The sequence below is a fragment of the Pithys albifrons genome, chromosome 6, assembly GCF_047495875.1.
Source record: "Pithys albifrons albifrons isolate INPA30051 chromosome 6, PitAlb_v1, whole genome shotgun sequence".
Classification (NCBI taxonomy): Eukaryota; Metazoa; Chordata; class Aves; order Passeriformes; family Thamnophilidae; genus Pithys; species Pithys albifrons.
This window is the reverse complement of record NC_092463.1, coordinates 56,528,506-56,555,177: the sequence shown is the minus strand read 5'-3', so window position 1 is coordinate 56,555,177 and position 26,672 is coordinate 56,528,506. Positions and strand designations below refer to the sequence as shown.

Below are 26,672 nucleotides of genomic sequence, written 5' to 3'. Positions count from 1 at the left end.
GCCTCCGCCCCGCCCGCCGCTGAAAGAGAATCAATTGGGTTGGAAAAGACCTCTGGCGATCAGCGAGTCCAACCTGTGACCGAGCACCATGGCACTAAGTGCCGCGTCCAGTTTTTCCTTAAATACCTCCAGGAATGGTAATGCCACCACCTTCCGGGCAGCCCATTCCAGGGTTTCTGTGAAGAACTTCTTCCAGATGTCCAGCCTGAACGTTCCCTGTCGCACCTTGAGGCCAATTCCTTGTCCAGTCACTTGTTACCTGGGGGAAGAGGCTGACCCCATCTGGCTACAACCTCCTTTTAGGAAGTTGGAGAGAGTGATAATCTCACCCCTGAGCCTCCTTTCCTCCAGGCTAAAACTCCCCACCTCCTTCAGCTGGTCCTAACAGAACTTGTAGTCCTTCAGCACCTCTGTCCCCTTCTTCTCTGGACACGCTCCAGCATCTCAACACTCCTCCTAAATTGCAGGACCCAGAACTGGACACAGGACTCGAGGTGTGGCCTCACCAGTGCCGAGTACAGAGGGACAGTCCCTTCCCTAGTCCTGCTGGCCACAGTGGAAAAGCCCAGGCAGATTTCAGAACTCTGAGTTTATTAGCACTGTCCCGCAGGCAGCGCTGGGAAGGGTGAAGGGCACCACTGACCCACTGCAACCACCTGAGCCACTCTGCGCAGAACTGTGGGAGAGGAGCAGCCACCAAATTCAGTCCCATGGTGTGCACACTCACCCGTTTCCTCCCCTGCATTCCTCTACTTGTTCTCATTGTCTTCACACTCAGCAACAGAATCATTGGAGTAGCAGCTCTGGTCCAGAGTCCCGGTTTGCCATGGTCTATCCTGGAAAACAGCAAAGTTAAGCCCTCTAGGCAGAAATAGCAATGCAACCTGTGCCAACATCACAGCAAAGACTGTGTTACAGTGCCATGCCCCGCCGTGCCAGAGGCTCTGCTGGCACCTGGCTTTGCCATGGTGACTTTCTCTGCAGATAGCACAGTCCACAGTCTGTGTTGCAAACTGCTGGCAAATGACCAATTAACTAAGGAAAGGGAGGGCAACAAAACTGAACTTCATCTGGTGTTACTGGGAACAGAATTATTTCCTAATTTCTCCCCTGGCCCCTGGACCAAAATTTTACATTGTTGCATTATTGATACAATGTATTAATTTTACCTCAAGAACAGGACTCTTGCTTGCCTTTAGTAAGATAAGGGTTTTGCAAAGCTAGACAAACTTCTAGAGGTATTTCTTTGTTTCTGTTTAACTATTCCTAGTGTTCCTACAACTTTTGCTGATGAATTTCTTTTGTGGCAAAGGCAGGGGTTCGGTCTTCATAAAATAAAACTTCTTTTTCCTCTTCAAAGTACCAAGTCTCATCCTTTCCTCTTGTTAGCTTGTCTCACACAGACCACAGACCTCTGGTTCTACCATTAGATTCACTTTTGAAAGTATACAAAAACCAGGACTAGCCCCCTCAGATGAAGAAATAACAGTAACTCTGTGCATCCAATATACGGCAACAAATGGATTCCCAAACAAGAAAAAAACCTGTCCTTGTGCCACTTCTCATATAGTACAAGGGGGAAAAAGGCCAGGGTTAAAAAGGAAACTGGAAAGATTCCATAAGAATGATGTTGTACACTACCATCTAAATACTATGATTATCACATCCTTTTGGGAAGGGCCACAGTGGAACAAGTCAGGAAAAGCATTGCATGAGGAACAAAGAGAGCAGGACACCATTGGGACACCATTTCAGAGCTAACCAGGATGATTTACAATCCCAGAGCCTCATGTTAACCAGAGGTCAGAACAAGATGTTTTGGGACATAGGCTTTTGTTCTAGATACTTAGATATTTTTACTTACATGCTCACAGAAGAAAGTTTATATCCAGAATTTAAGCATGCAGAGAAACTGAGCCTACCTCAGTATTCAGGTAGGCTACCAGTATCCCACTTTTTGACTGTAGGATTTGGAAAAACCTCATATAACCATAAAGAATTAAAGGGGTCTTCACACTAACTGTAAAAACGAAAATAGAATTCCATTACATAAGCTCCGTTGAAAGTACTTTTTTTTTAATCAGGTTCCATGTGCATCACAAAACGGTTCACATTATTGCTGGCAGCTTACAACAGACTGAAAAGATGCAACAAACACAAAAGCCAAACTAGACTACTTGTAAAACCATCCCAGAAGAAACACAAAAGGTCAACATCAATCAGTCAAGCAAAAAGAAAGTGCCATAACAACAAAATGAAATACCAATATTTTAAAATAGCCTGCTGAATAGATGAAAGGAATTTTCACAAGAGCTATCACTTTTTCAGCATAAAACCCCTACATTCAATATCAGCACATCTGACACCACCTGTAGATCTCCCCCACCTTTTTATTTTTCACAATACAACCATTTGAAATCCTTGTCTTAAATTAATAAACAGATAAAAACTTTACAGCTAATTTAAGTCACCTTTTTCCTGTGAAGCAAAACAGAACAGCAACCAAGTTGTTAAACACATCTGCTCTGAACACAATGTGATACAGCCAGCTAGTGGCAACTTCCACCATAGCTAAACATTAACATTAATGAAAGGCTGTTTTCCTTCCATTGCTCCCCAAAAATCTCTTCAGAGAGCTTATCAAAGGCAGAAGCAGCCCACTCTATCAATGATGTAATACAGCTGTGAAACTGAATCACTGAATCTCAATTTATTCATAGTCCTTCCACCATGAATTATTTTCATAGCTTCACAGAAAACTCATATTCATTATTTCATGGGCTTTTGACTCAAACTTTACAGTGAAGAAAAGAAAGTGGTGAAAAATATTTACCTTACTCATTCGGGAATAAAGGCAGAGTGATTATTTTTTTCCCAGTTATAGAATAAAATTATAGCTTAAAACAAACAAACAAACAAACAGCAAGCCCAAACCCAAAGAAATAGAAGTTCTAAACTAATAAAAAAGTAGGATTACTGGCATTAATGCTTGTATGGGAAACACAACTCTGTAAAACTTTTTGCCATTAATATCAACAGGAACATAATGAGGTACCTCACTTTCTGGTTATTATATGGATCATTGAGTCAAAGGAGGATTATACTTGTGCCATCAGTACTATCCCACTGATGCAGTTTCTAAACACTCAGGCTGGGAGCAGGGCAGTCTGCAAAGCTAATTGGAGCCTGTCATCAGTTTCTATGTGAGCAGCCATTTGGACATTCAACAAACTTCTATTTACAAGTTGATGCTTTGCAGTGTGTGGATTACACAGTACTTCTAATTACATGTATAGATTAATTAAGATAGCTGTCAGCTATTGCACGGTGCCAAAGGCCCTTGGCCTGTCACACCTGCCTTTTCAAGCAGTTCTACCTGTTTATACAAAATGCAGTTTGTTAAAACAGAAACTGTATTAAAAACATCCTACAGTATTTTTATATGCTCCAGTACTACGTTCAAGGACATGCTTAGCACATGTACTTTATTTCCCTCTCCTTCCTTCAAAGACAGATTAAGAGAGTGTCAGAAGCCTGCAAGTAACTTGTGTCTCCCCCAGCACACACATCTCAGTTCAGGTAAATCAGCAGTAAATTCACCAGGTAGTATCAGCTACTTTCGAATCTCTTCAATAATCATGAACCTACTACACCATCTCACCAAATTTTGTTTTCAACTACATTTGTGCCTTAGAAGTGTTTTACAATGGGAGCCATCAGAACTGGTTTTTTGACAGCCACATAACAAAAATGGGGAGCTCTGAGAAAAGAAGAAAAATAAAACAAGGTAAACTTTGCAAAGATTGTCAAAAGAGGCAGGGTGTAAACTTGCCAAAGTGCACTCAGCTGCCATTTGTGTCAGTTCATGACTCCCTACACCTTCCCAATCCTGAGAAAAGAAGCAGCAAAGCCACAGCAAGGAAGACATTCATCCTCACAAAAAACTCAGCAGAGAGGAATAATACTACACCTGAACGAACTAAGATTTCAGAAGTTATGACTGATTCAGATTTGTCTGTTTCTGGGCATTCAGCTAGAGATATTTTAAATGGCCAAGATCTCTAGAAGGGCTGGACACCCAGATATAAAAATATCACCCTAGAAAATACCTCGAATTAAACATTTAGCAATAACAAAAGGATTCATTTATTGTATGGGGGGTTTCATACATCCCACTACTATTAACATTCTTCTTGATCCAGTCAACAAAAACTCCAACATTTGTATATAACACCTGAGTAGCTCTTCCTTCCACATCCCAAGCCCCAGCTAGAAATTCCATGAAGGGTGTAAAATCCTGAGTTATGATCTGAAGGACAAGGAAGCGGGCCACCAGACACCCTGCACAAGGACAAAGGAACCTTGTTAAGAGCTTACATTTTTAAAGTATCAGTTCAGCTAGGAGAGGTCCCAGCTGCTCACATGCTTGGGGGTTCCTCTTCTTAAGAGGCAGAGAAAGAAACAACCTTTGTTCAAGGCAAGTTACTCCTTTTGCAGTATGAACAATTAAAATTCTGCTGCTAAGGAGTCTTTCACTGTAAATCACCAGTCTGTTTTCAAGAAAACAGCTTGGTGAGGCTTTGCACTTCCCCTTCCAGGACCCATCTGGCCATACCCCAAAGCTGATGCATGTTACTGTGCATGAGTCCTTGCCTTCTTTTCAGGGGGAATCCAGCACAGATCATCCTCTGGGTCACTTTACTGGGGAGGTTTGTGTAATACCCCTGACATGTGTAATGCATGAGGATGAGAACTTCCAGCTGCTGTAGTTTTTTCCCCTTTTCTGTCTTGAAGTCAAACATGTCAGAAAACGGCAGAGGCATGAATTAGTGATTCCAGAAAGAAGCTTTACTCCTGCTCTTTTCAAATAGTCACAGTCTAAACCATCTGATTTCCCTCTTCCCATCTATTTTCCTTCATATCTAGCTGAGCTTCCACAAGTTAAAACTTTTTAACATGTCAGTTCTCCAGAAAATAAAACAAACGCTCCAACACAGAACATTTAAAACACAGCTACAATATTCCCAACCTTCCAAAAGGCAAGGACTGCATACCTGCTTCCTGTGCACCCCTTCCTGTGGCCACACACATCCTCGAGGGCTGGCCCTGCTCCCCCTCAGCAGGGAGGCACACGGGGTGCATGTAGCAGTTGAATTCCAAGGCCTCAGCCAGTTGCAGTAAGGCAGTATCAGAGTTCATAGTGGTCTCATTAGAACTGGGATGTAGAATATGCTGCTTGACTGATCTTCTCTAGGAAAGCAGAGACATGGACATTTTCAGAATTTTGTGTTATAAATTTCCAGGCCATGTGCAAGTTGCCTTACAAGGAGGATACCTTTAAAAGCAGCTGCTGAAGCCACCAGTTTTCTTATATTTACAAGTCAAGATTATGCATCTGTGACACAGAACACAGAAGATGCAGAAAACTCTATTCAACAAGTGTAGGAGGAAGGTCCTGGAAACGTATTTGTCCAGTGTGAGCTAAGTGGCAAGCTGTGCTCCAGTTACTCCTACCTTGATGATAGTCACCAGTGAATACAGAGACAAAACACTTCTCACTCCCACAGCCTCCAGGATAATGAGCTTTAGAGCTCATTACTGTTGAAGTCACAGATCTGTGTTGATATAATTTCTCAAACACACACAGAAGCTGTTACATAAATGCAGTTAAGGTCACCATGCATGCTGTTAGACAGACTGCTGCATCATCAACAATTTAGGAGATGCATTTACATTAAAAACTATTTAGCAAGATTGATTTATATTTTATTACTAAGCAGAACACATCATACCTGTCTGTACTCTTGTTCTGTAAGATCATGAAGCCCAGTTATCACCATCCATAAATCTCTGTATAGTTCCCTAAAGAAAAAAAACAGTTGATATAACAGTGTTCTCAAAACCTGTGACTCTTAAAACCTACTAAGTTCCTAGAACATGTGTGTGGTGCAAAAGAACCCAGTGTAAGCTGTAAGTAGGTGGTAACAAACTGTCCCAGCCACCCTGGACAGAACCCCTGCTCTGCAGAGACACTGAGCAATCCCAGCTGTTCCCAGGGAAGGGTTCATCCCAGGGGGCTCACTTGGCATTGAGGCAGTGGGCAGCTGGGACAACCCATTCTTTGGCAAGAACTGCTCCTCTGCTTATCTGAAATTTGTATGCTGACCTGCCAAGGCCATGACTATGGTACAGCTTCTTCACCTCCAATTATCCTGCTGAAGGTGAACCTCAGTTGATTTAAAGACATTCCACAAATATCATCTGAAACAGGAAGAAAGCACTGAAGTTTTAAGAAGTCTTTACAGGTTGAGATTTGGAGAAACAAAGAACATTCCATTTAAGAGCTACCCCACAGATTCTCAAGCCCTCCCTCCTCACCTTTCTTTGCTATATATTTCAACCTCCCTCCTTACAGAGGATCCAAATGTTTAGGACTAGCATGAGGACGTGGTCTGAGCAAAAACAGAGCTACACCAGGATGAAAGCTACTGCTTCAAAAGTTTTAGCCTCAAACTTACAACAAATGTGGACTCATTCCATTCTCCATAAAGTACTGGATGGAAAAAGGGGAACTCCAAAATGGTGGTTATTATTTTCACCAACAGAAGTAGATGTAAAGTGATATACAAGCTGAATTGTCATTGCATGACATGACTTAACAAGATGAAGGAAACGAGAAGAATTACATTCTGCTAAAGCATGTGTTACTCTTCATATTTTTGTTTCCTCAATATAAATTAATAAAAAAAATCTGGGACAATGTCAATCATTAAATATTTGAAGAACTTAGAGTCTAAAAAGTACTCTAGTCCCACAGAGAAGGTATAACTCAGGTTGGCTTATCTGTTGTAACCCTTATTTCTTCTTCAGTCATATCTCCAAATTCTTCTTCACTAGTTGAATTCAAAGTATCTAAATCTAGCAAATGAGAATGTCAAACGTGTTAGCAGGATGTCTTGAGCAATATTTTATTATAAAATTATTTTTATTTCCCTAATTATTTTTTGTAGAAGGAATAGATTTCTGTTATACAGATCTGTGCTGTAACATCTTCACACAGTGGCAAAGTGCCTTTCAAAATGTACCAAAGTGCACAATACATAAATAAAATTCTCAAGTTTCCCACAGATTCACCTCATCAGAACAGGGAGTGTCTGACAGTATTTCACAACTGACTGTTGTAGCTCCCACATCCACAGGTTGCCATTAGGTTCCAGCTTTTGGCTGGAAATTCTGCTCCTTTGATTAATCTTTAATTGAGTTTAAAAAACACTGTGGAAGTAGGAAGGGAAATGAGATCTTGTATAAAGAGGAAGGAGAAGAGGCAAAGTTAAAGGAGGACTTCTCTCAACATCACCTATCCTAGCTTGTTCTGGCATTCTGGTTTCTCCCACAGTGTCATGTGGCAGCCTGACCACACTCACCTTGTTTGTTCCTTCATCCACATAGCAATGCCATAGGAGCTTCCTCTGATTTGTTTTCTCCTGATTTTTTTTTCCAGGTCACTGTCCAAGAGTGCAGACAGGTCTATTACTAGGCTTAGGCTTACCAGGAAGAATATCTGGTGCAAGAGCTTTGTAGGTCATGGAAAAACCAGTTCCATAAACCTCACTGTCAGAAACAAATTTCAGCCTTATACTATTGGAGCCAAATAAAGTAGGTAATCGGGGTCTCCTCCACAGAATTTCCCTGAAATATAATATTAGAGAATAACCACTGTTTAAAGTCCTTAGTCACTTGAGAAAATTTGCATGTACCATTTTTAGTACTTAGTTATAAAAATTTCATGGTGAAAAGGAAATGGCCTATTAATTCATCTACTTTCCCTATTAAACCTTTAGCCCAAATAGATTCACACTAATAAAAACTGAAAATCATTGACACCAGAAAGTCATATGCTGATACGTTTCCTCATCAGGCATTTTCCAAACTCTTCTCTTCCCACATGCTTAGTCTTATTTTAGATCCTATGTCACAATGTATTAATCATGAAAATGCAAGTAAAACACGACCAACCTCCACACCCCGCTGGCTGCATTTGCTGTTAGAATTAAAGAGTGCTCTGACAGGCTATAGATCTTCAAGTATTTTCCAATCTAAATGATACTATGACTATCTGAAAGAATAAGGGGACGACAACTCACCCACAAGTCTGTCATCTTTTGAATAGACTGATAGAGGATCACAGTCGTGGAATGTTTCTGGCTCTATATCAAAGTGGGAAAACTGAAGCAACATGTAATTCCCTTCTGGCACAAATAGAGCCCATACATAACAATCTGGAATAACAAATTAGTTCCCATTCACAAAAATGAAAAAAAAAACCACCTAAAACTTACACTGGTATGGGGAATAGTTTCTGGGCAAAGACTGTGGCAGTGCTTGATTTTTACCTTAACAAAACCATTTGTTACATGAAGATTTCAATATAAATAATTTCCAGAGCATACCTCAGGACATAACAAAAGTGTTCTTGCCAGCCCACTTGGAATAATGTTCTTAGATATGTTACAGCAGGAGACTTTTGCAACAGTACAAATATGCAGTTAAAGACACTATAATAGAAGAACTTTTCTCTCCAGCTGAGTGTCACTTGAAGAAAAATTAATTACAAAATTCATCTCCTCTTGCCTTTCCTTCTCCCTGCAAAGTAACACAGTAAGAGTTAACGTTTATAAACAACTATGTATATGCAGACAAATTTAAGGAGTCAAGTACTTATAAGACTGTCTTACTTGCAGCATCCTAGGAAGACCAAAATAAATTCAAAAAGGCACAAATAGCACTTAAATACCTGGTTCTCCCTGGCCACAACTACACAAACTAACCATGTGCCCAAGCTCATTTATCACCTGAGAAGTCTCACAGCGGATCCCTAAAATTAAAGTTTTGAGATCTTGTTCACAGGAGGTTTTTCTTATGTGAACTTGTATGTAGATGAACAGTGTCCAATAGGCACATTAACGCAGCACAATCGATGCAAGTCGTCAGTTTTAAAACATGCTACATTTGGGGATGGCATTCATAGGGCTTTTTTTCTTGCATTTTATTCTCAGAAATAGACAAATAGATTCATCACAAACTGTGCAAAAGTACTACTAATTCACCTCATACTTTCTATTTAAAATGTACATTTTTATACAGTATCAACATCACTAACCAGATTTCATGTATTGCTTGATGTTCTATTCTACATATATCCCACTAATTCTATTTGCTTTTAAACAAAAATATGACCATATATATAGCTGTCTTAAGGAAAATTCATTTTTTTGAAAGTCAGCAATGCATAAACACAACCCTCCAGATGTAATTTTCTTTTAGAGAAGCAGAAGGAAAAATTATCTTTTTAAAGTATATATTTTAGAGTGCTTTGATGAGTCAAAGTTTCTTTATGTTTCTTCCTTCATCAATTATATATCTGACTGTTTTGGGGGTGTTTTCATGCTCTAACACAGATAAAAGACACTGAGAAAACCCACTATACTCACATGTGGAGCTTTTCATCTTCATATCTAGTAAAGGTGGGATAGGGAAGGGGGTGGATAAAGAAGAATAAATTAATGTAGTTTCATATTCATAATACTGGCTTTACTTTCATCTGTGTGAAATGGTAATTTATACAGGTAGTACTGAGGCAAATTCCAATGCTTCCTGGGGACATGGTGCCTACACCAAACTAGGGCTTAGAATCAAACCAAAACAGCATGTCCAGGCAATGCTGACTTTGGAACAAACAATCCTGGAACTAATCCTACACTGCCAGGGAACTGCTGTGTCTGAGCAGCACCTGAAACACATTCCAGGGAAGAGCAGCAGAAACCAAGGGCACCATCACATCAGGGAGACATTAAACCTAAAATTTTTAGCAAGAAGGCCCTATCTCTCTCCTCTAAATTGAAACTTCAAATATTTTTCAGAAGCTAAACCCTTTTCATTTTTCTCTGACATAACGACGGATTTTTTGGAATCACCTGTTGAAGATGGTGTCTAATGGAAAATTTTATTTTTCTGTTCTCAGATTTTTTTATATCTCACTGACAAGCTTAAACCTCTTCAATAACCTTCCCTCAATTCTTCAGTTCTCTTTGGAAGTTTTAACACAATCTCCAGTACCTTTTAACAAAAATAGCCCAAAGTGGAAGAAAATATTAATTCAGTTTCTTAACATTCTCAGTAAAATTCATCCCTGTCATTTATGACCCCAGCTCCATGGCTTTGGAATTGATGGCTAATTGTGGTGCTGCTCCCCTGCACAGAGGGCACAGATGGCCTTTTAGGCACAGTGAAAAAAAGCACTACTGAGTGCATGACTTGTCCCTACATTGTCGAATATCTGATCTGATACAGGGAACCCTCAAGAAAATGGATTTTATCCCTTCTCCATAAAATCATAATGGTCCTTACGAATTTTTAATCAGATCTGCACTAACTTTGTATTTTATAATAATTTTGATTTTAGCTTGTGCTTTAGTCTGTCAGTTATCTTAACCATGCATAGCTTTAAACAAAGGGGAATTTAACCCTGTAGCTGTAAGATGAACTTTAATAAACCAAAACCTTGTTTAGATTAGAGGCTGAACTGTAAGAAATAAATCAGAAAACTTGTCTAGGTTGAGGCTTGAAGCTGTAACATCGTTTAGATAAGAGGAAATACAGGGCTGCAGAGAAAAGAGCAGCCCATTATCACAGAATCATAGAATTGATTGGGTTGGAAAAGACCTGCAAGATCATGAAGTCCAACCCTTGGTCCAGCTCCAGTCCCTTTACCAGATCATGGCACTCAGTGCCACGGCCAATCTCAGGTTAAAAACCTCCAGGGATGGGGAATCCACCCCCTCTCTGGGCAGCCCATTCCAATGCCTGATTACTCTCTCTGGAAAGAATTTCTTTCTAATCTCCAACTTCAATTTCCCCTGGCAGAGCTTGAGTCCGTGCCCCCTTGTCCTATTGCTGAGTGCCTGGGAGAAGAGACCAACCCCCACCTGGCTAGAACTTCCCTTCAGGTAGTTCTAGACAGAGATGAGATCTGTTAAAAATCACCCTAAATATGCTGCTTAACTTTGGGGAGGGGTTACAGTTGTAACTAAGTATATAAACCTGGAAGAACAAAAGTCCTTGGTGGAATTATCCCACTTGTTCCCAGCGCTGAATAAATGGAAGATTTTTGTTCTACTCCATTGAATTTGATTGTTTCTTAACTCAGATCCAATATGTTTTAGTTGAGAAAAATGACAAGAGACTTCAAAGAGGTGCATGTGGAACCTCAGATACTTTCTACTGGTGAATTTCCACTAAAAAAATAATAAAAAAGGCTAGCTGGATGAAAGGACAATTATTAAAGTTAAAAAAAAAAAAAAAAGAGTCCAAGTAGAAGGCAAAGTGGCAGGGATGCAAACATTTACAATGCTTTCAGATAAAATTCAATAAAATGTTATGGAACAGAAGAGTTGTCACAAGCAAGGGACATTTCTGTGGAGACAATACCAGCACTGATCTTCTTCTGAATCCAGCAGAGCACTGCACTGGGGGCTGTGACTACATCAGGAGATCCTCTGCTGTAATGTTTCTTCTTGTTGCTTACCCAGCCCCGGGCACATCCCATCCCCAGATCACACCAGCAAGAGTCCAGGCACCACGGTCCACACAAGAGGAGCCTCTTGAGTGTCCCTGAAAAAAACCTCAATAAAAGCACAACCCACAGTTTACAGAAGTCAGTGTGTGCCACTGAGAAGCTTTAAAGAGTTTATTGAGTTCTCTTTTGTGCCAGACCAACAAACCTGCAACGTAGGGGATAGTCATTTTAAAAAGAGCTGTGAGGACACACCTTTATTATTGTGTGTAGTGAGGATTGCCAAGAGGGGGAAAGGCAGATTAATCCCCTCCTGAGTACATCTCTGTTGTGTTTCAGCACATAAGAAGGACTAAGAAACAATCACTTAACCTTTATCTCACCTCCTTTCCTTCCTGTAATCCGAGACAATACTTTCTGCTGTTGTCCTCAGGATGTTTGCAGCATTAATTAATCAACTGTTCCTAGTTTAGAAAGCCCTAAGCATTATTGCACCAGGATATGTTGCAAAATTGCTCTCAGGAACCTGTCATACAACTCATACAATAATTAAAATGGAATAATCTCATTAAGTGCATTGCCCCAGAAAGAACTTTTGAAAGGATTCATACATCAAAATAAATACACTCCAAATCTCAGAGTTTACAGTGTATTTATTTGCTTTGGGGCACAGAGCCTTCAGCTTCTGAGAAACACTCTTAAACACACAAGGTTTCTGTTCAGCTGACCTGGCAGGCGTCTTTTGCTCCATCTGGAAATCCACACATTATAGTGTCACCTTGGATGCTTTTCTTTCAAGTTGATAATGTTCTTGAACATTCTTTGCTCTTTAGGATGGTTAGATTGACTTCATATAAGAGCTGAGGGAGTAGTCCATCTGAAACACACAAAACACGTTCATAAGAAATGCTGAAAGGAGAACTTGATGTTACTGCTAATACACCACAAAAATTGGTTGAAAACTTGCCCCAAAACATTTTACAATTACAAGCATTATTTTGTATATAAGCACTTTTATACTTGAATCAATTCCAAAATGTTTTAAAACTGAAATTCAGATCTACATTTTGAAGTGACCCATTTTGAGGTCACAGGCAGGCACAGAAGAAAATATCCCAGTTCTTAAGGACCAGTGGATGGTTTCTTCTGGCCTGGCCCTGACCTGTGCAGTCAAGCTTTTAGCTCCAGAAATAAGACAATGAAAACCTAGATGCCAAAGAACAATGTGACTCACTTTCACCTAAATGGCCCCAGCCACAAGCAGTGCAGACATACCCTGCTTCAAACTTTTCACCTGGATGAGGAAGACATGCTGGCAAAACTGATGAACCTGCCGCACATGGACATGAATTTTGCTGCTAAGTATTTGAAAGAACGTGAATGAAAAGCTTCCTGTATAAGTTCTTAGGGTTCTTTTAAAGAAGCAAGCACTTCTACTTTTATGGAATCTGAAAAACTAATTTGGTATTGACAATTTATCCTCTGCATGCAAAGAGCAATAGCTTTTTCTTCATGGGACAAAAAGATCACGGGTAATTATGGGCTTACTGAAGGTGAAGGTGCCATCCAGCTTCAGGAGGGCAATGTCATAGTTCAGGGGCTTTCTGGGGTCAAAGCTTGGATGCTTAATGACAGATTTAACAGGCAGTGTCTGCTCACCACTGTCCCTGAGCATCAAATCCTGCTCTCCAGCAGTGACATACAAGGACTGGAGCAGGACCCTGTAGAATAGAAAAATTAAAGTTTAGCTGCACAATCTTTAAAAAGAAAGGAAAAAACATAGTTGTTTTTAAACAGAGAAGTTATTACTTACACCTCTTTTGGCAGCGTTTTCTCCCTCCTGGGTGCAGACACAGGCCCCAGTGGCATTCCCCCACCGCAGAGATTGCTCCTCAAGCCTGCAGCGTTGGCAGGAGCACCACCAGCATCGCTCCTCAGCACAGGCAAAGCTCAGCTCTTACTGCTTGATCTCCACCTGTGCATTTGCTCTGAACCTCAGTGCAGAGCTGCCTTTGTATCCCGAACCTTTGCAGTGAGGAAAACAAACCCAATAAATCATTAACTGTCCACTGATGTCATGAGAGACCCCAACAAAGCAGGACTCTGAGCCAAGTTAATGTGGGATAAGATAAAAAGTCAAAGTCCTTTAATATCAGGCCGAGGGCCCACAGGAATACATTTGACACACACATGGGCAAGCTCTAATTTCTATGCCTTTTATAATAAGATCTATCCAGTCATTACTTTACACATCTCCAGTTCAACCTTTTCCCACCCTGGTCCCATCCCGTTCCACCCCCTCAGGATTTGAGTCTGGGGTCAGTGAGACGACCTCTTCATCAGTCCTCCTCTTCCTCAGAACACACAGGGCTCTTGGAGCTTTTCCAGTGTTCTCAGACCCAAGGTTGTTGGCTTATGTTTACATTGCATTCCGCAGGCCTTTCTGATAATCTTCAGTTTTCTGCCTTGGAAACAAGACTAAACTAAAAGAATTTGAGCTACTGCTATGCAGCAGAGGTTGGCACGTATAGACATTGAACTTAAGCTGTTAGAAGTATTAACACACTAAATTTGCTTTTTACTACAGTTACAAGTACTTCTAAAATCTATACAAATGAAAAAAAAAATTAAAAAAACAAAACCCCCTTCTGCATCACCACAATGGCCTGATCCATGTTTTAGAAGGTAAAGCTGTTCCTAGACACAAAATAATGGCACTAATTGAAGCTACTCAGTCTGGGGTGTCGCTTTTTTTGCTGCGCATTTGGAGAAGAAAATGCTCGTAAGTCAAAGTACACTCTGTGCTGTAGAAATGTATATAGCTGCTCCTTGCTGTGAGGTTACTAACCAATAACCCTGCACACCTACAGAGGAGTTCAAGACCAAGAGGACACAAAGAATATAAATACTACTCATCATCAGAGCCTTCCAGAGGAGTTGCTGTTTGTCTGGCTCTGAGCTGTTCTTACAGGGGGTTGAGGGCTGGTGGGAGGGAACACAAACACTGAGATGGCTGGACTGCAAGATATAGAAAGTAGGTTTTAATTCTTGCTAGAAAAGTTGCTTCATGTTGCTGCTTCTGTCTGAGGAGGAAGAAAGGTGGAAAATGTGTTCACCTAGTGACAATGTAAAGTTTAAGAGAAGAAGGAACAAGGGCAAAAGGTAGAGAGAACATCAAATGTTGGTTATTAATTAACCTTCTGGAAGATCAGTAGAAAAGACAACACAAACAGGATTGGGGTTTGTTGGGTTTGATTTTTGGGGTTTTTTTGTTTGTTTGTTGGTTTGTTTTGGGGTTTTTTTAACACAATAAACTGTGCTTTCAAGGGTCAGTCATCACATCCTAACAGTTTGCAAGGTCACTGCTGGAAAACTGGAAAACCTCTTAGCTCAAAAAAATTAATGGCTTCGTATTTTAAACAAGACATAATTTCTTGAAATAGTAAACTGCATAAATCTTGTAATTCATGCATTATATTTATGAATCCAATAGTTCTTAACTGAAATCAGATTTAGTTTTGGACAGTGGTGCAGCAATTTTGATTTTGCAACGAATTTGATTTTCACAAGTTTTAACTATTATAACTATTGTAATTCCCATGACTTGATTCAAATTATGCCCAAGTTTGGATAGTGGTGCAGCAATTTTGATTTTGCAACAAATTTGATTTTCACAAGTTTTAACTATTATAACTATTGTAATTCCCATGACCTGATTCAAATTATGCCCAAGTTTGAGGTAACAAAAAAACCAAACAAAAACACAACAAAAAACCAAACCAAACCCCACAAGTCTAATTCTCAAGATAAGCCCATTATTGCCTACCATTTCCTCAGAATGAAAGACATTAAGAGGCATATAAAAAATCCTGAATGGCACCAACACAAAACTCACTTCAATTTTAATATGCCTAAAAAAACCAGCACTGCCACTCACACACTGAGGGAGGGGAGCTTTGCAGTTACTTTTTTCAGCCAGAGCCTCTGTATTACCTCAAAGATCAGTGGATTGAAAAGCTGATGGAACTACCTCAAGATTCCCAATTCCCAGAACCACAACACTAAATAACTTCAACTCACAACCATGTTTTCTCCCCTTCCTCTGTACAAATAAAGTCACATCTCAGACAAGAACCATGTGATGCCCTCAGCTGGGATTCATGTACTTTTTAGACCAGCAGAGGTCACTGATGAATTCACTTGACTTGCAAAAGACAAGCTACATATTTCATCTCAACATTCCCACATGAATCCTAATTAAGCTTGTCTTGCAGTTTAGGATTATAGCTCGGTTTGGGTAAACATTGCAAAAAAGATCTGCAAACTGACATTTTTGGTGACAACGCTCACCATGCTATCAATTCATTTTCCAGAAAGATTCATAGCCATGATTTTTCAGTCACTCAGGCATTTCTGGGAGAGCAAAATGTTTGCTTGAAAATTAAGCAAATAAATAGTTATAAAAAGGTCATAGACAAAAGTTTTAAGCCAGTACCATTTTGAACATGTTTAATTCCATCTGTTAACAAAAATGGTGCTGACAAGTGATTGTTTCTATACCAAGGACAACAAACAGCTGAAAACAAGGCAGGTGTTTCACAGTGATCCAAAACAACTGATGTGTGTTCTCGCAGTGCTTGCAGGTTCACAACAGCTTTAAAGCAACCCAAGTTTAGGCTGCTGCCAAGGGGGCATTTGTGGCCCATGTCCCATGGAAGTGCCTGTTGCTGCCCATTGCCTTGTGCCAGCCTCAGCTCTGGGCAGGCTCTGTGCAGAGCCAAACACTCTCCTTGTTTCATGTAGCTGGATTTGCTTTTAGAGCTGCATTGGTTTCTTGATCAAAGCTGTTAGTCAAAAATTGAATGCCAGTGCAAAGGAGGAGGAATGAATACATGCACCAGACAGATCAGCCTGTTCCTTTTGACTGCAGCCTCCACTTGCAATTTAAACTATCAGAAGCAATCATGAAAGTTCAGCCAGACTGAGGTTTAGATTCAGCATTGTCCCAAAAGCAGAGACAGAATTTTCAGTTCTTTTCCAAGCTTTGTGGCACCCTCCTGTCTAGTTCTGGTCAATAAACATGTCTCAGCTAAACGCTCTGCAATAATAAAGCACCATTTATCAGACTCTGTGGATTATGAAGTCCCTTTTCTTGGAGTGTGAAGATCCCTGAAAGGGCAAAATAACTCAGTAAGACTTTTAGCAGCATAGCAGAATTTAAAAGATCCAGTCACCGTATGACTCTGTACTTCAAACAAGAAAGTTGCTACCACCCCTGCACAACTTAGGTCTGCTCCACATCCTCTCAAGTATTAGTCAGCCTAATAGGTCAGAGTCCCTTGGATGCAGAATGCTTTCTGAGACTTCAGACTTTTAGCATTTCCTCTCTTTCCTCCCATTGTGTTCCCACTACAGCCAGTCCCAAAACTGAGCGTTCTTGCCTCAGAGAGACATTTATTACTTCCAATAAACTCAAGTAAGGACTCAGAGGGAGCAGTAAAACAGAATAGTTGGCTTTTGATAATGTTTTTCACTTCGGCTTGCTGCATCCTCCTAAATTCTTCAGTTGACCTGTCAGGGCACAGAACAAAGCACACAATAGCAAGAATGTTCAAACGGTGGGGAAAAAAAACCCACAGAAACCCCCCAAGACACTATTTCCCAGGACACTTTGTCTTTAATTCAGGAGTTTGGATACGCATCAAAATCTGTTTGAGTATTCTGGTGGAAAAAAAAAAAAGAGGAGTGCAATTTAGTGGAAAAGTCCCTAAGTTTTTTTCCACCCTGCAAAGTGCAACAGTTGCTGTATGAGCCAAAAGTAACTGGTAACCAAGGACTAAAAGAAATAACACCTGTTGAGCCTTTCCCACTTGTCACTACAGCTCCATTTTTCCTGCCTCCAGAGCTCACCAATATATGAGAATTACAGATACAGGCTCAGTTCCTTACATCTATGATGAGCAATGCTACAACATACACTTTCCTTTTGCAACTAAGTCTTCTCCTGGACAGAGATTTTACCTTTCAAAGTAAACAAGGCCAAAACCAAACAAGATGAACAATGTCAACAAATGCAACATCACTGCAGGCTATGAAGAGCATGATGTGTTAAGATATCATCCAAAGCTTCCCTTGGATAGAATCCAGCCTTACATCTACAGTATAACTGAATAATTAGGAAAGGACAAATGAAGGAAGAGAAAGGGAACAAAATTGTGCTTAGCTCAAGTATTTGGCCTGAATGGCTCAAAATGCTTTGTAAGGAAAGATGAGTACTAATGCTTTTCAGCTAGGGAAGATCTGACATATGGATTAAGCAAATCAGCAACAGTCAGAAGAAGGCTGGTCACTTAGTTCCCAAATGTACAGCATCCCCTTGGGAATGTTTTGTTGTTAGTGAAACACACAGTCTGAATACTACAGTGGCAGGCCCTCAACATAAATGTAAATGAAAAAGAGAGGAACACTAAAGCATTCTGCTCCTGTAACTGCACTATTTTATGCATGTTAGCAATCACTGCAGGTATCCAGACCCTGTGGTTAGCACCCTCTCACATCCAGAGTAAAGGCTGAAATGCACTGAACCCGAGCTCATGAGGAATTGCACCACAGAGGAGTTATGGTGGGCGCAAAGGGTGTGAGGTCCTGACTCTCCTCACTCAGATAGCAGAAAAAGACTTTTCACTCAGGGGGTGGCTGGGCACTGGAACAGGCTGCCCAGGGAAGTGGTCACAGCACCAAGCCTGACAGAGCTCAAGGTGTGAGGCACTGCAGAAATTGCTGCACTGCTTTGCGCATGGAGTCTGTTCAATCATCCATCCATCCCTCCCTCCCTCTTCCAACCTCCCTCCCACTGTCAGTAGTGTGCACATGGAGAGGAGCCCTGAGGATGCCTCCCTCCCACAGCTCACTGCTGCAGGACAAACCTGCTGATTAACAAGCAGTTTTGTCTCATACCACACTGTGACTAGAACAGGTGAAATGCTGCTGGTGGAATCTGGCACGATTTGGCTGAACAAACATTCACCAAGCAGGCTTTAGAGATTAGGACAAGGAAATGTTTTTTCAAAAGAATGTTATTTCTTCTCTCAGCATGCCCAGTGATAAAGAATAGAATTCTCTCCAGTGTAACTAGGTAAGTCACTTAAAAAAATATACACCATCATTTGAACCCCACTACATCCTCTTGATATCATTCTGATACTGACCAGCTTGCAGGAAAAAGTATTCCAGCTCACCTAAAGAAGCATCAGCTCATGCTTTGCTCACTGCCTCTGTCATCTGTGGGCCTGATAGTAGGGCACAGAAACTGGACATGTTAGATTTTCCATGTCTAAACATCCTGTCTGATTAAGCAATTCTATGTGGCTTCAGCATTTTATCATGAAACATCAACATCAAATAAAATTGAGACTTCAACCCTAACCTGCCTCCTCTCTCCACCTTCAGGTACTTGTGACCCAGATACACATTCACCAGTGAGCTCTGAATACAGACTGTCTCCCAACATGATGTCAAAACATCATAACAGAGCAAGTTATACAAGACAAATTTGTCTGCTACAAAGCAGACATTCATAATAATTACATCAAATCAACTGCACATCTCTTATTTAATTGATGCCTTAAGAACATGGCCCCAAATAAATCAAATAAATAGATTCTTGGAGAGCACAGTGGATACACTTTAATGTCTGATTTTCACATGAGAAGGATTTACAGTGCTTACAGACTATGCTCAAAATACATAAATATGCCATCTCAGGCAAGCCGCAGTGAGGTGAATTTTTGCAGGATTTTCCAGAAACACAATTAAGGTGAAAATGTCTTATATTAGCCTGGCAGTGCTGTCAGTACAGTGTCTGCACTTCACATCACATCAAGAACAGGACATGACAGGAGAGCACTGCAGTAACTCCACCTATTATTGCACAGCCTGTGGCATGGCAGGTGCCACTGCCTTACGAGGACATGGAACGGAGTCCAAACAGGAGGGAGAGGGGAATGATTTGTCAAACTATCCTGAAAGTCCAGGAGAAGGAAGTCCAAAAGCAACCCACATGTTTTCTCCTGATCAGTCATGAGAGAGCAGCTTCCACTGTTACAGGAAGCTGGCACATAATCACGGTCTGTTTGCCCTCGGTCAGGTTCAGCCCCAAGGCCTAAATAACTTATTTTCAGGACCCGGGAGAAAGTGCAATCAGAGAGCAACTCACAGCCCTCAGCTACTGGTTTAGATGGAGAGATCAAGCCAGAGATAAGGGGAGAACAGTGACGAAGCAGCGTGCTCATAAAGCTACTTATATTGTACCAGAACTGTTGAAAGGTGGATTTAAAAACCTTTGGGATACTTTCCAAGATGATGTCTGCGTAGTGGGTTTGGGTTTGTGAAAGTTTGTGAGATACACAGTCCCCACTTTTACATATGGAAATGGGACACAGAGAACAAGAGAGACAGAAAGTGAAACTGCATCAAAGTTAAAATCAGCACTAATTCTGTCACCTGATGCTACCAGAGTAACGTGAGGGGGAAACACAAGCAAAGTCAGCCCAAGCACAAAACCCAAGCCATTTTTGAGAGATGGGGAAAGCCAAGCCAAGCAGGATTACTGAGCAGTGATGGGACATTTCCTTTATTTTTAATTGAAGTGCAGCCGATGGTAGGACCCACTGCATTCACCTTTATACTTGCAGCTGCCCCACAGGAATCTCGGTGGTTCTGTTTCAGCTCTGCCATAAGGCGGCAGAGCAGCCCCATTTGTGCCGTGCAGGCGCGTGATCCATACCTGGCAATTTCGTGTATAAACCTGCAGCCATGGAAACCAAACCCCAATCCTTTTCCCTCTGCACTGCAGGACAAAGCTCATTCAAATACAGTGAGATATCTAAAGTATTATCAAAAAGTTTAGTTCATAATCAATTTAATAGACTTCATAGAAATTAATTTTCGTCTGTTTTCATGATTGCAGAAGCTTAAGAAAAAATGAGAACTCTGCAGTTATCTAATCATAATGAGGAACTAGATGAGTAACAGTGACATGTAGTCAGCACAGAACTTTCTGCAGGATTTTGTGTGGCTTTGCCAGTTTTGTGTCTCATTCTCAGTGTTGAGGGTACAAGGGACACTAATTTGCAAACTCGTTCTGCCCCACAGCAAATCTGAGTAGGATTCACTCTGGTACAGGTAAAGGCACTGACAAAGTCATCTGGGGTTAAGCTTTATGCAGCTTAGACTTCTCAAGCTGAATTAATATTCCTGTTTTTTCACTTTCATAAGTAATCTCCTGCTTGCAAGCAGCTTGGACCAATGCAACTCCCTGCAATACCTGCTGCCACAGGGGACTTACAGCTCAGGTACTCCCAGCAAGGGAATATTAGTTCTTTCCTTTAGGGAAAATATGTTGTGCTTCAGTAAATACCAGACAGTAGAATGAAAGAAGGGAAGTAGAAAATTTTTCTCTTGAAACTGAGGGGATTGCCGGTCTCTGCAATCATTGATGTAACCGTAAATACCAGGTAGGAAATGAGGACTCTGCCTTACAACATATTCAGTACTTTGAATGTGCAAACACAACTAAGTCTTTGCAAAAATAATTGTGACAAAGAGAAGAGAGAAAAAGAGTGAAAGCTAAAAATGGAGTTACTGAAAAACCCTTTGTTGTATGTAAGGAATATGATCATGCTGTGAAGCAGAGACACGGATGTCCTGCCCTCCCATCACACGCCTGCTTTGGAAGAGATGAATTACAACTGGCTCAGCAATATTTGGCAATGTTGACAGAGCTTAAGAGTTTAAGTTACTAGGATCAGGCCTGCAATGACAGGCCAGAGCAAGCTCCCAGCAGCACATTGCATCAGAACAACCACAAAAGAGTCTTAAAAGTTTAAGAAAAGTAATGGAAAGAAGTTTCAGGGCCTATGCGAAACTTCAGTAGGTGGAAAACTGAACTGTGCCTCTGGTCATTCTCTTGCAGCATTTCAGTCAAGAACTGAAATGAAGGTCAGAAGACACTACAGAAACCACATTCTTCTCCAAGAGAGGAAGTGGCTTTTGCCTTTCGTCTGCAGATGTGAGATATTCACACAATCAGCAGGGCTGAAGCTACTGAATTCTCTACAAACAACTGCAGTACACTCGACCTATACTAAGCAGGCAACTTTTATGCCAGCCCTCTTTCTTTGAGACAGCAATTTCTGGCACTGGGAGACTGGTCACTACATTTATTTGTGGCTCAAAGACACGTAAATTCAGCCAAAGCAGACTTAGTGTTAAATTAAAATGAACAAGCTTTATTCTTCTTAGGTTGATATAAACAGGAGATAGAACAACCACCTCTGTACATGCCTAAGGCTTCACTGCCATGGGGGCTGGCCACACAGCTCAGAGCAGCACTGTGCTGATCGTGCAAGATCTTTGGCTAGTCCTGAAAAAATAAAAAAGCCAAAAAAACACCACACAACAACATAGACAGCAAATACTAACTCCCTACAGAAAAAAAACCAACTGAAACACACTGAATAGCAGCATTTCTTTCACAACTTTGTGCACAATACAACCCTTTTTATATAGGAAGTGCCGTGTCAGGCCCTTGCAACACTGCAGTTCACAAATACTGCAGAATACTGTAGTTTTGTGCCACTCTGTGCTAGTTTATATTGAATTAGCACACATCACTTGCTGCACTGGTCCTTGCTCTAATGTAATATGTATGGAGTTGCATCACTTATTCATGATTTAGGAACTCTCTGCCTTTTCTAGAGCAACAGTCAGAGGTAAACTGTAGTTTTTGAGATCTTTTCATGCTAAAAAGTGCCCCAACATATAAAGCTGGAGTGGTATATTTGTGAGAGGACAGATGGAGGAAAGGAAATGGGATCAGATCGATAAATTTCAGCAAACTTTAGGGAGGCACATCTTCACCTTCAGAGTAACCTACCAGGAAAAAGCAAACAAACCAACAAATCTCAAAACAAAACAAACACAAAAAGACTCACAAAACCAAAATAAAACACATAAAAAAAACCAACTCCAAAACTCCCACCCCACTATTTCTACCTGCAATGTTAGAGGTCCTCTGTGGGCTTGGTCTAGTCTTTGGAACACTAAGCAAGAGAGCAAACTGAAAGGTTTCTGCAGCTTCAGACTCTCTCCCAGCTTGCAGGAAGGATGCCAGATTCAGGACTATGAAGAGTTAATAATTTCAGTAGTCTCCAATATTGTCATTGATACAGGCAGGAAAGAATCATGCAAGAAAGGAGTGATTACTAAAGAGGTGTGTTAAGTGTGAGTCATTTTTCAAACACCACATAGAGTTTAACACTGCTGTGTCCCACAGCCTGTCCTATGGACCAGGATTCACAACTGAGCACAAGAAACTTTTCTGTGCTTTCACAGCCTTTGGCTCTTGTGATTTGTGTCCAGTCAAGGCCTAGACAAAGTTAAAAATAAAGTTGAAGTTGACACACACAAAGCAACTGTCTAGACTTCACAAAAGTGGAAAAACCACTGAAAAGCCACTCCTCTGTTGCACATTTTACACACTTGGACACTCAAAAGCTACAATACATAAATCTCCATCTCAGGAGCTACAGAGGAGTTAGAAGTCCAGCTGAGGGTAATAATCGTGACTTCTTGGGCAAAAAACTGAGACCAGAGGAAGCTCCATTTTGCCATAGCTTGATAGCTATTGACACCCAAGTCCCAGCAAGCACTGCAGCCTTCATTAGTGTAAAGTTCTCTACTATGGAGAGTTTATGACTCTTGAAGTAAAAAAAATGCTGCTTTTAGAATTAAAGTTGGTTGGTTATCAAATTATTTGCTGCTGTGTAGCTTTAATTGGCATCTGAGCTGGGTTGTTTCCCTGTTTAGATACTTTCCCCTTTCAGGAAAATTCTCTTTAATCAGAACAATCCTCTTCCCAATAAAGTGTTAGGTGTAACTGTGCACAAGAATCGTAGAACAGTTTGGGTTGTAAGGGACCTTAAAGATCATCTACTCCCACCACCACCCCTGCCATGGGCAGGGACACCCCCCACTAGACCAGGTTGATCAAAGGCTCATCCAGCCTGGCCTTGAATCATTGGAACTAGTTGGGTTTGCCATCCAAAGTTTCCTTGATGCAGTGTCTGTTTCAACAGGAGACTGACTTTGCTCTTTCAGTTGAACCCCTGCAGTTGGAATCCACAGGAGCAGAATCAGGGCTGGCCTGTTTGCAAAGATCCGCCCTGACAGACTTTGGGCTGCAGCTTTGCTATGGAAACCCTGACAGCCTCCTAACAACAGGGGCTCTGAGAGATGCTGCAGGAATGCAAGCACCTTGGAGCTGGAGTTCAGGATTTCCCATCTAAATAAATAAATAAATAAACTGCTGCTTTTTCAGGGTACAGGGGTTGGGATGCAGCAATCAGAGGGAAAATCCAGTCCCTGTTTGGGCACCAGTTAAAGAAATAAATAAATATACCTCAGAGGAAGTGGAGATCACACACAGATCAATGTGATAGAGTGAATGCCCCCTATTACACACTGCACATGGTTTATATAGGGCTAAAGCTACACACCATTGGCTAATTTAAACCTCACACCATCAAGCCACAAACTTTAATTGGTTATGATCCATATCTCACAAGTCCAATGTTTATATTTTCTCATCCTCTATGTTTTCAAGCACCTGCAGCATCCTGAGAGAAACTACTGTGTGAATTCCTAGGGAGTAACCTCCCTATCACCCAGCAGCAGCTGTGCTCCTTGCTGCTTCTAGCTGGCTTTAGTCTCACAGGATCCCACATAGATCTGAATTGCTCACTCTTTTTCTGTAGCAACACCCATCTCCGCAGGCAGAGCATTTGGAGCCACACCAGCAGTGACGGTGCAGCACTGCCATGTCCCAGCAGAGAGAAACAGGTGTGTGGAACAAGAGGTTCGAGCTGTCTCAGGGCACCTCACCACGATGATACTGCACAATACACTGTCACACAGCGACAGCTGCTCAGCAGCCACACTCCTGTGTCACACGGCCCAATTAAGTTCGCAGGAGCAGAGCGCACAGTAATTACCCCAGCACTCTCTCGCTCTGTCCATCACTGATTACCCAAAGGTCTGTGTGTGACAACAGCCCATTGTGGCAGCCCTGCTGTGAACCCTCCCCTTTTGGCTTGCTCTCCCTGTTGGAATGACCTGTCTCTCCACAAACACACTGAAGCAACATCATCTGCAACATCGTTAGTAACGGTGCCCCAGCACCTTCGGCCACTGCTTAGCTCTGCATTCGAGCTGGCTTTAAAAATTAACTCCAGAACACAGCTCCTACACAGCTGGAGAAAGACTAAACAAAAATGAATCCCACCCCACCCCCCTCCTCAGCTCTCAGGTTGTCCTCATTAACTGGCAGGAGGAAAGTGGCTTTGCTGGAATGCACTTGTCTACTTTCATCTTTTAATTTATTGCTACCCGATCAAGCACGTGCAGAGTATTTTTAAGGCTCTGATACTGTCTTTCAGCAAGTCCATTTACCAGCTGTTATGCTTTGAACCCCAACACATCTTTATGCAGCCACAAAAATAGCTTCCATGTCATAGTTTTTAATTTTTTCTGTCTCTTGATGAATCCTTTCTATTTAAAACTCAATTGTCCTGGAGCAGAACTCAGTGACAACACATGAACCAGCTCTTTGTGCAGTAACTCACAACTTAGCAAAAACAGAACTGTAGGGCTCCAAACTGCACACTGCATTCAATACACCTGTAGGGGTGAAATGCAGATGATAAACCTTCCAGCTCTGTAGAGCAGTGGAAACCCTCTTTCCCAACTTGCATTTTATTTTTTTTGCAAAAAAGATGGACATTGAAAAGCCACTCACTCATCTGTGTATATGTGTGTGTGTGTCTGTGTATACACAGATATGCTTGTAGAGCTTACACAAAAAATAAGAAAATTGTGTAATTTAAAGGGAATGGGTTTTATTTGGAAACACGTGAGTTGGGGCTATCATTTCATGCCTAAATATCATAATATAGTAGGTATTGTCTGTAAAGTGTTACACTTCCATTAACTCAGGAAGTACAGACTGTATAGATTATTTACTCAAGTACTTTCAAGCACTACATGGTAGACACGCACCACTTAAAAACAGTCCCCTGGGGCAAGACTCTCTGCTCAAGAAGTTAATTACCAGGTAAGAGAGATCTGAGCTCTGCCTTCCTTGGTTCCCAACACACAACTAATATTCAGTCATTCTTTTCTAAAGGAAATGAAGTGAAAGAACAGCAGTGTCAGAAAATCTGCTATGATAATGTTACAGTCTGAGCACATAATGAGGGTAATTGCCTGGCACTTCTTCAGAACACTGAATATTGCATTTCTGGGATGTTTACCAACACACAGGGTTCAAAATGTGAGCAGTTAAATCTACACAGAGCTTGTCAATTCACATCACATGTATTCAAAATTACTTCAGCCCCAAGACATCCCAGACAGTGGCCAGGAGTCTGTTGTTCAAAGCCTGCAATGAAATCAACCTTTCACTTACAGTCTTTGCACCTTTTATCCTTTCCTCAGATACTTCATTTTGGCAGGATAGAATTAAACAGTCTGAGACACATCACCCTACAGTAATTTTACCAAAAGGACTAAAACCAGAACAGAAATCAGTGTTTGCAGTAACTTAGTAAGGGTGTTTGCTTTTCAAACATAATCTCTAAGGCAGTTATAATTTCTGCCCTAAAGAAAAGGACAACAGTAGAAAAATTCTGAAAGCAGTGATTCACCATCCACCTTCTTTTTCAACTCTCATTTTCCACTCCTCTTTCAGACAGGAAAGCTCTGAAAGTTTTATTTAATCCAGTTGTATAAAATTGGTCCTTTTTTTACCATTTATGCACAGGTACTCCTTGCTATCACAAGGTAACAGGACAGAAGGGTTTAGGTGAGTCTCAAGCAGTGATTTCTTCAATACAGATGCAGAAATCCCACCTTCCATATCTGTTGAGACACTGGTGACAACCCATGCTCCCCCACTTCAGTTCTGGTGCCCCCCAGTAAATCATAAGCTTGGAGAATCTGTTACCATTTGAGCATCCATCATTTGAGTGTGCTTCTAAAGCCT

General features: G+C 41.1%; 1 protein-coding gene across 1 annotated transcript; it reads right to left on the bottom strand.

Moving 5' to 3' along the window:
* Position 1: 1 nt before the first annotated feature.
* On the bottom strand, positions 2–26,672 carry LOC139673559 (ovochymase-2-like). The gene is given in 20 exon segments (XM_071559317.1): positions 2–4,228; positions 4,230–4,342; positions 4,636–4,660; positions 4,662–4,783; positions 5,055–5,250; positions 5,793–5,862; positions 6,083–6,139; positions 6,141–6,264; positions 6,847–6,926; positions 7,507–7,669; positions 7,672–7,689; positions 8,145–8,279; positions 9,402–9,515; positions 11,488–11,610; positions 11,613–11,670; positions 12,301–12,449; positions 12,807–12,902; positions 13,121–13,293; positions 13,386–13,597; positions 26,634–26,672. Coding segments are annotated over 19 exon segments (1,977 nt in total). The 5' UTR covers positions 13,442–13,597; positions 26,634–26,672; the 3' UTR covers positions 2–4,123.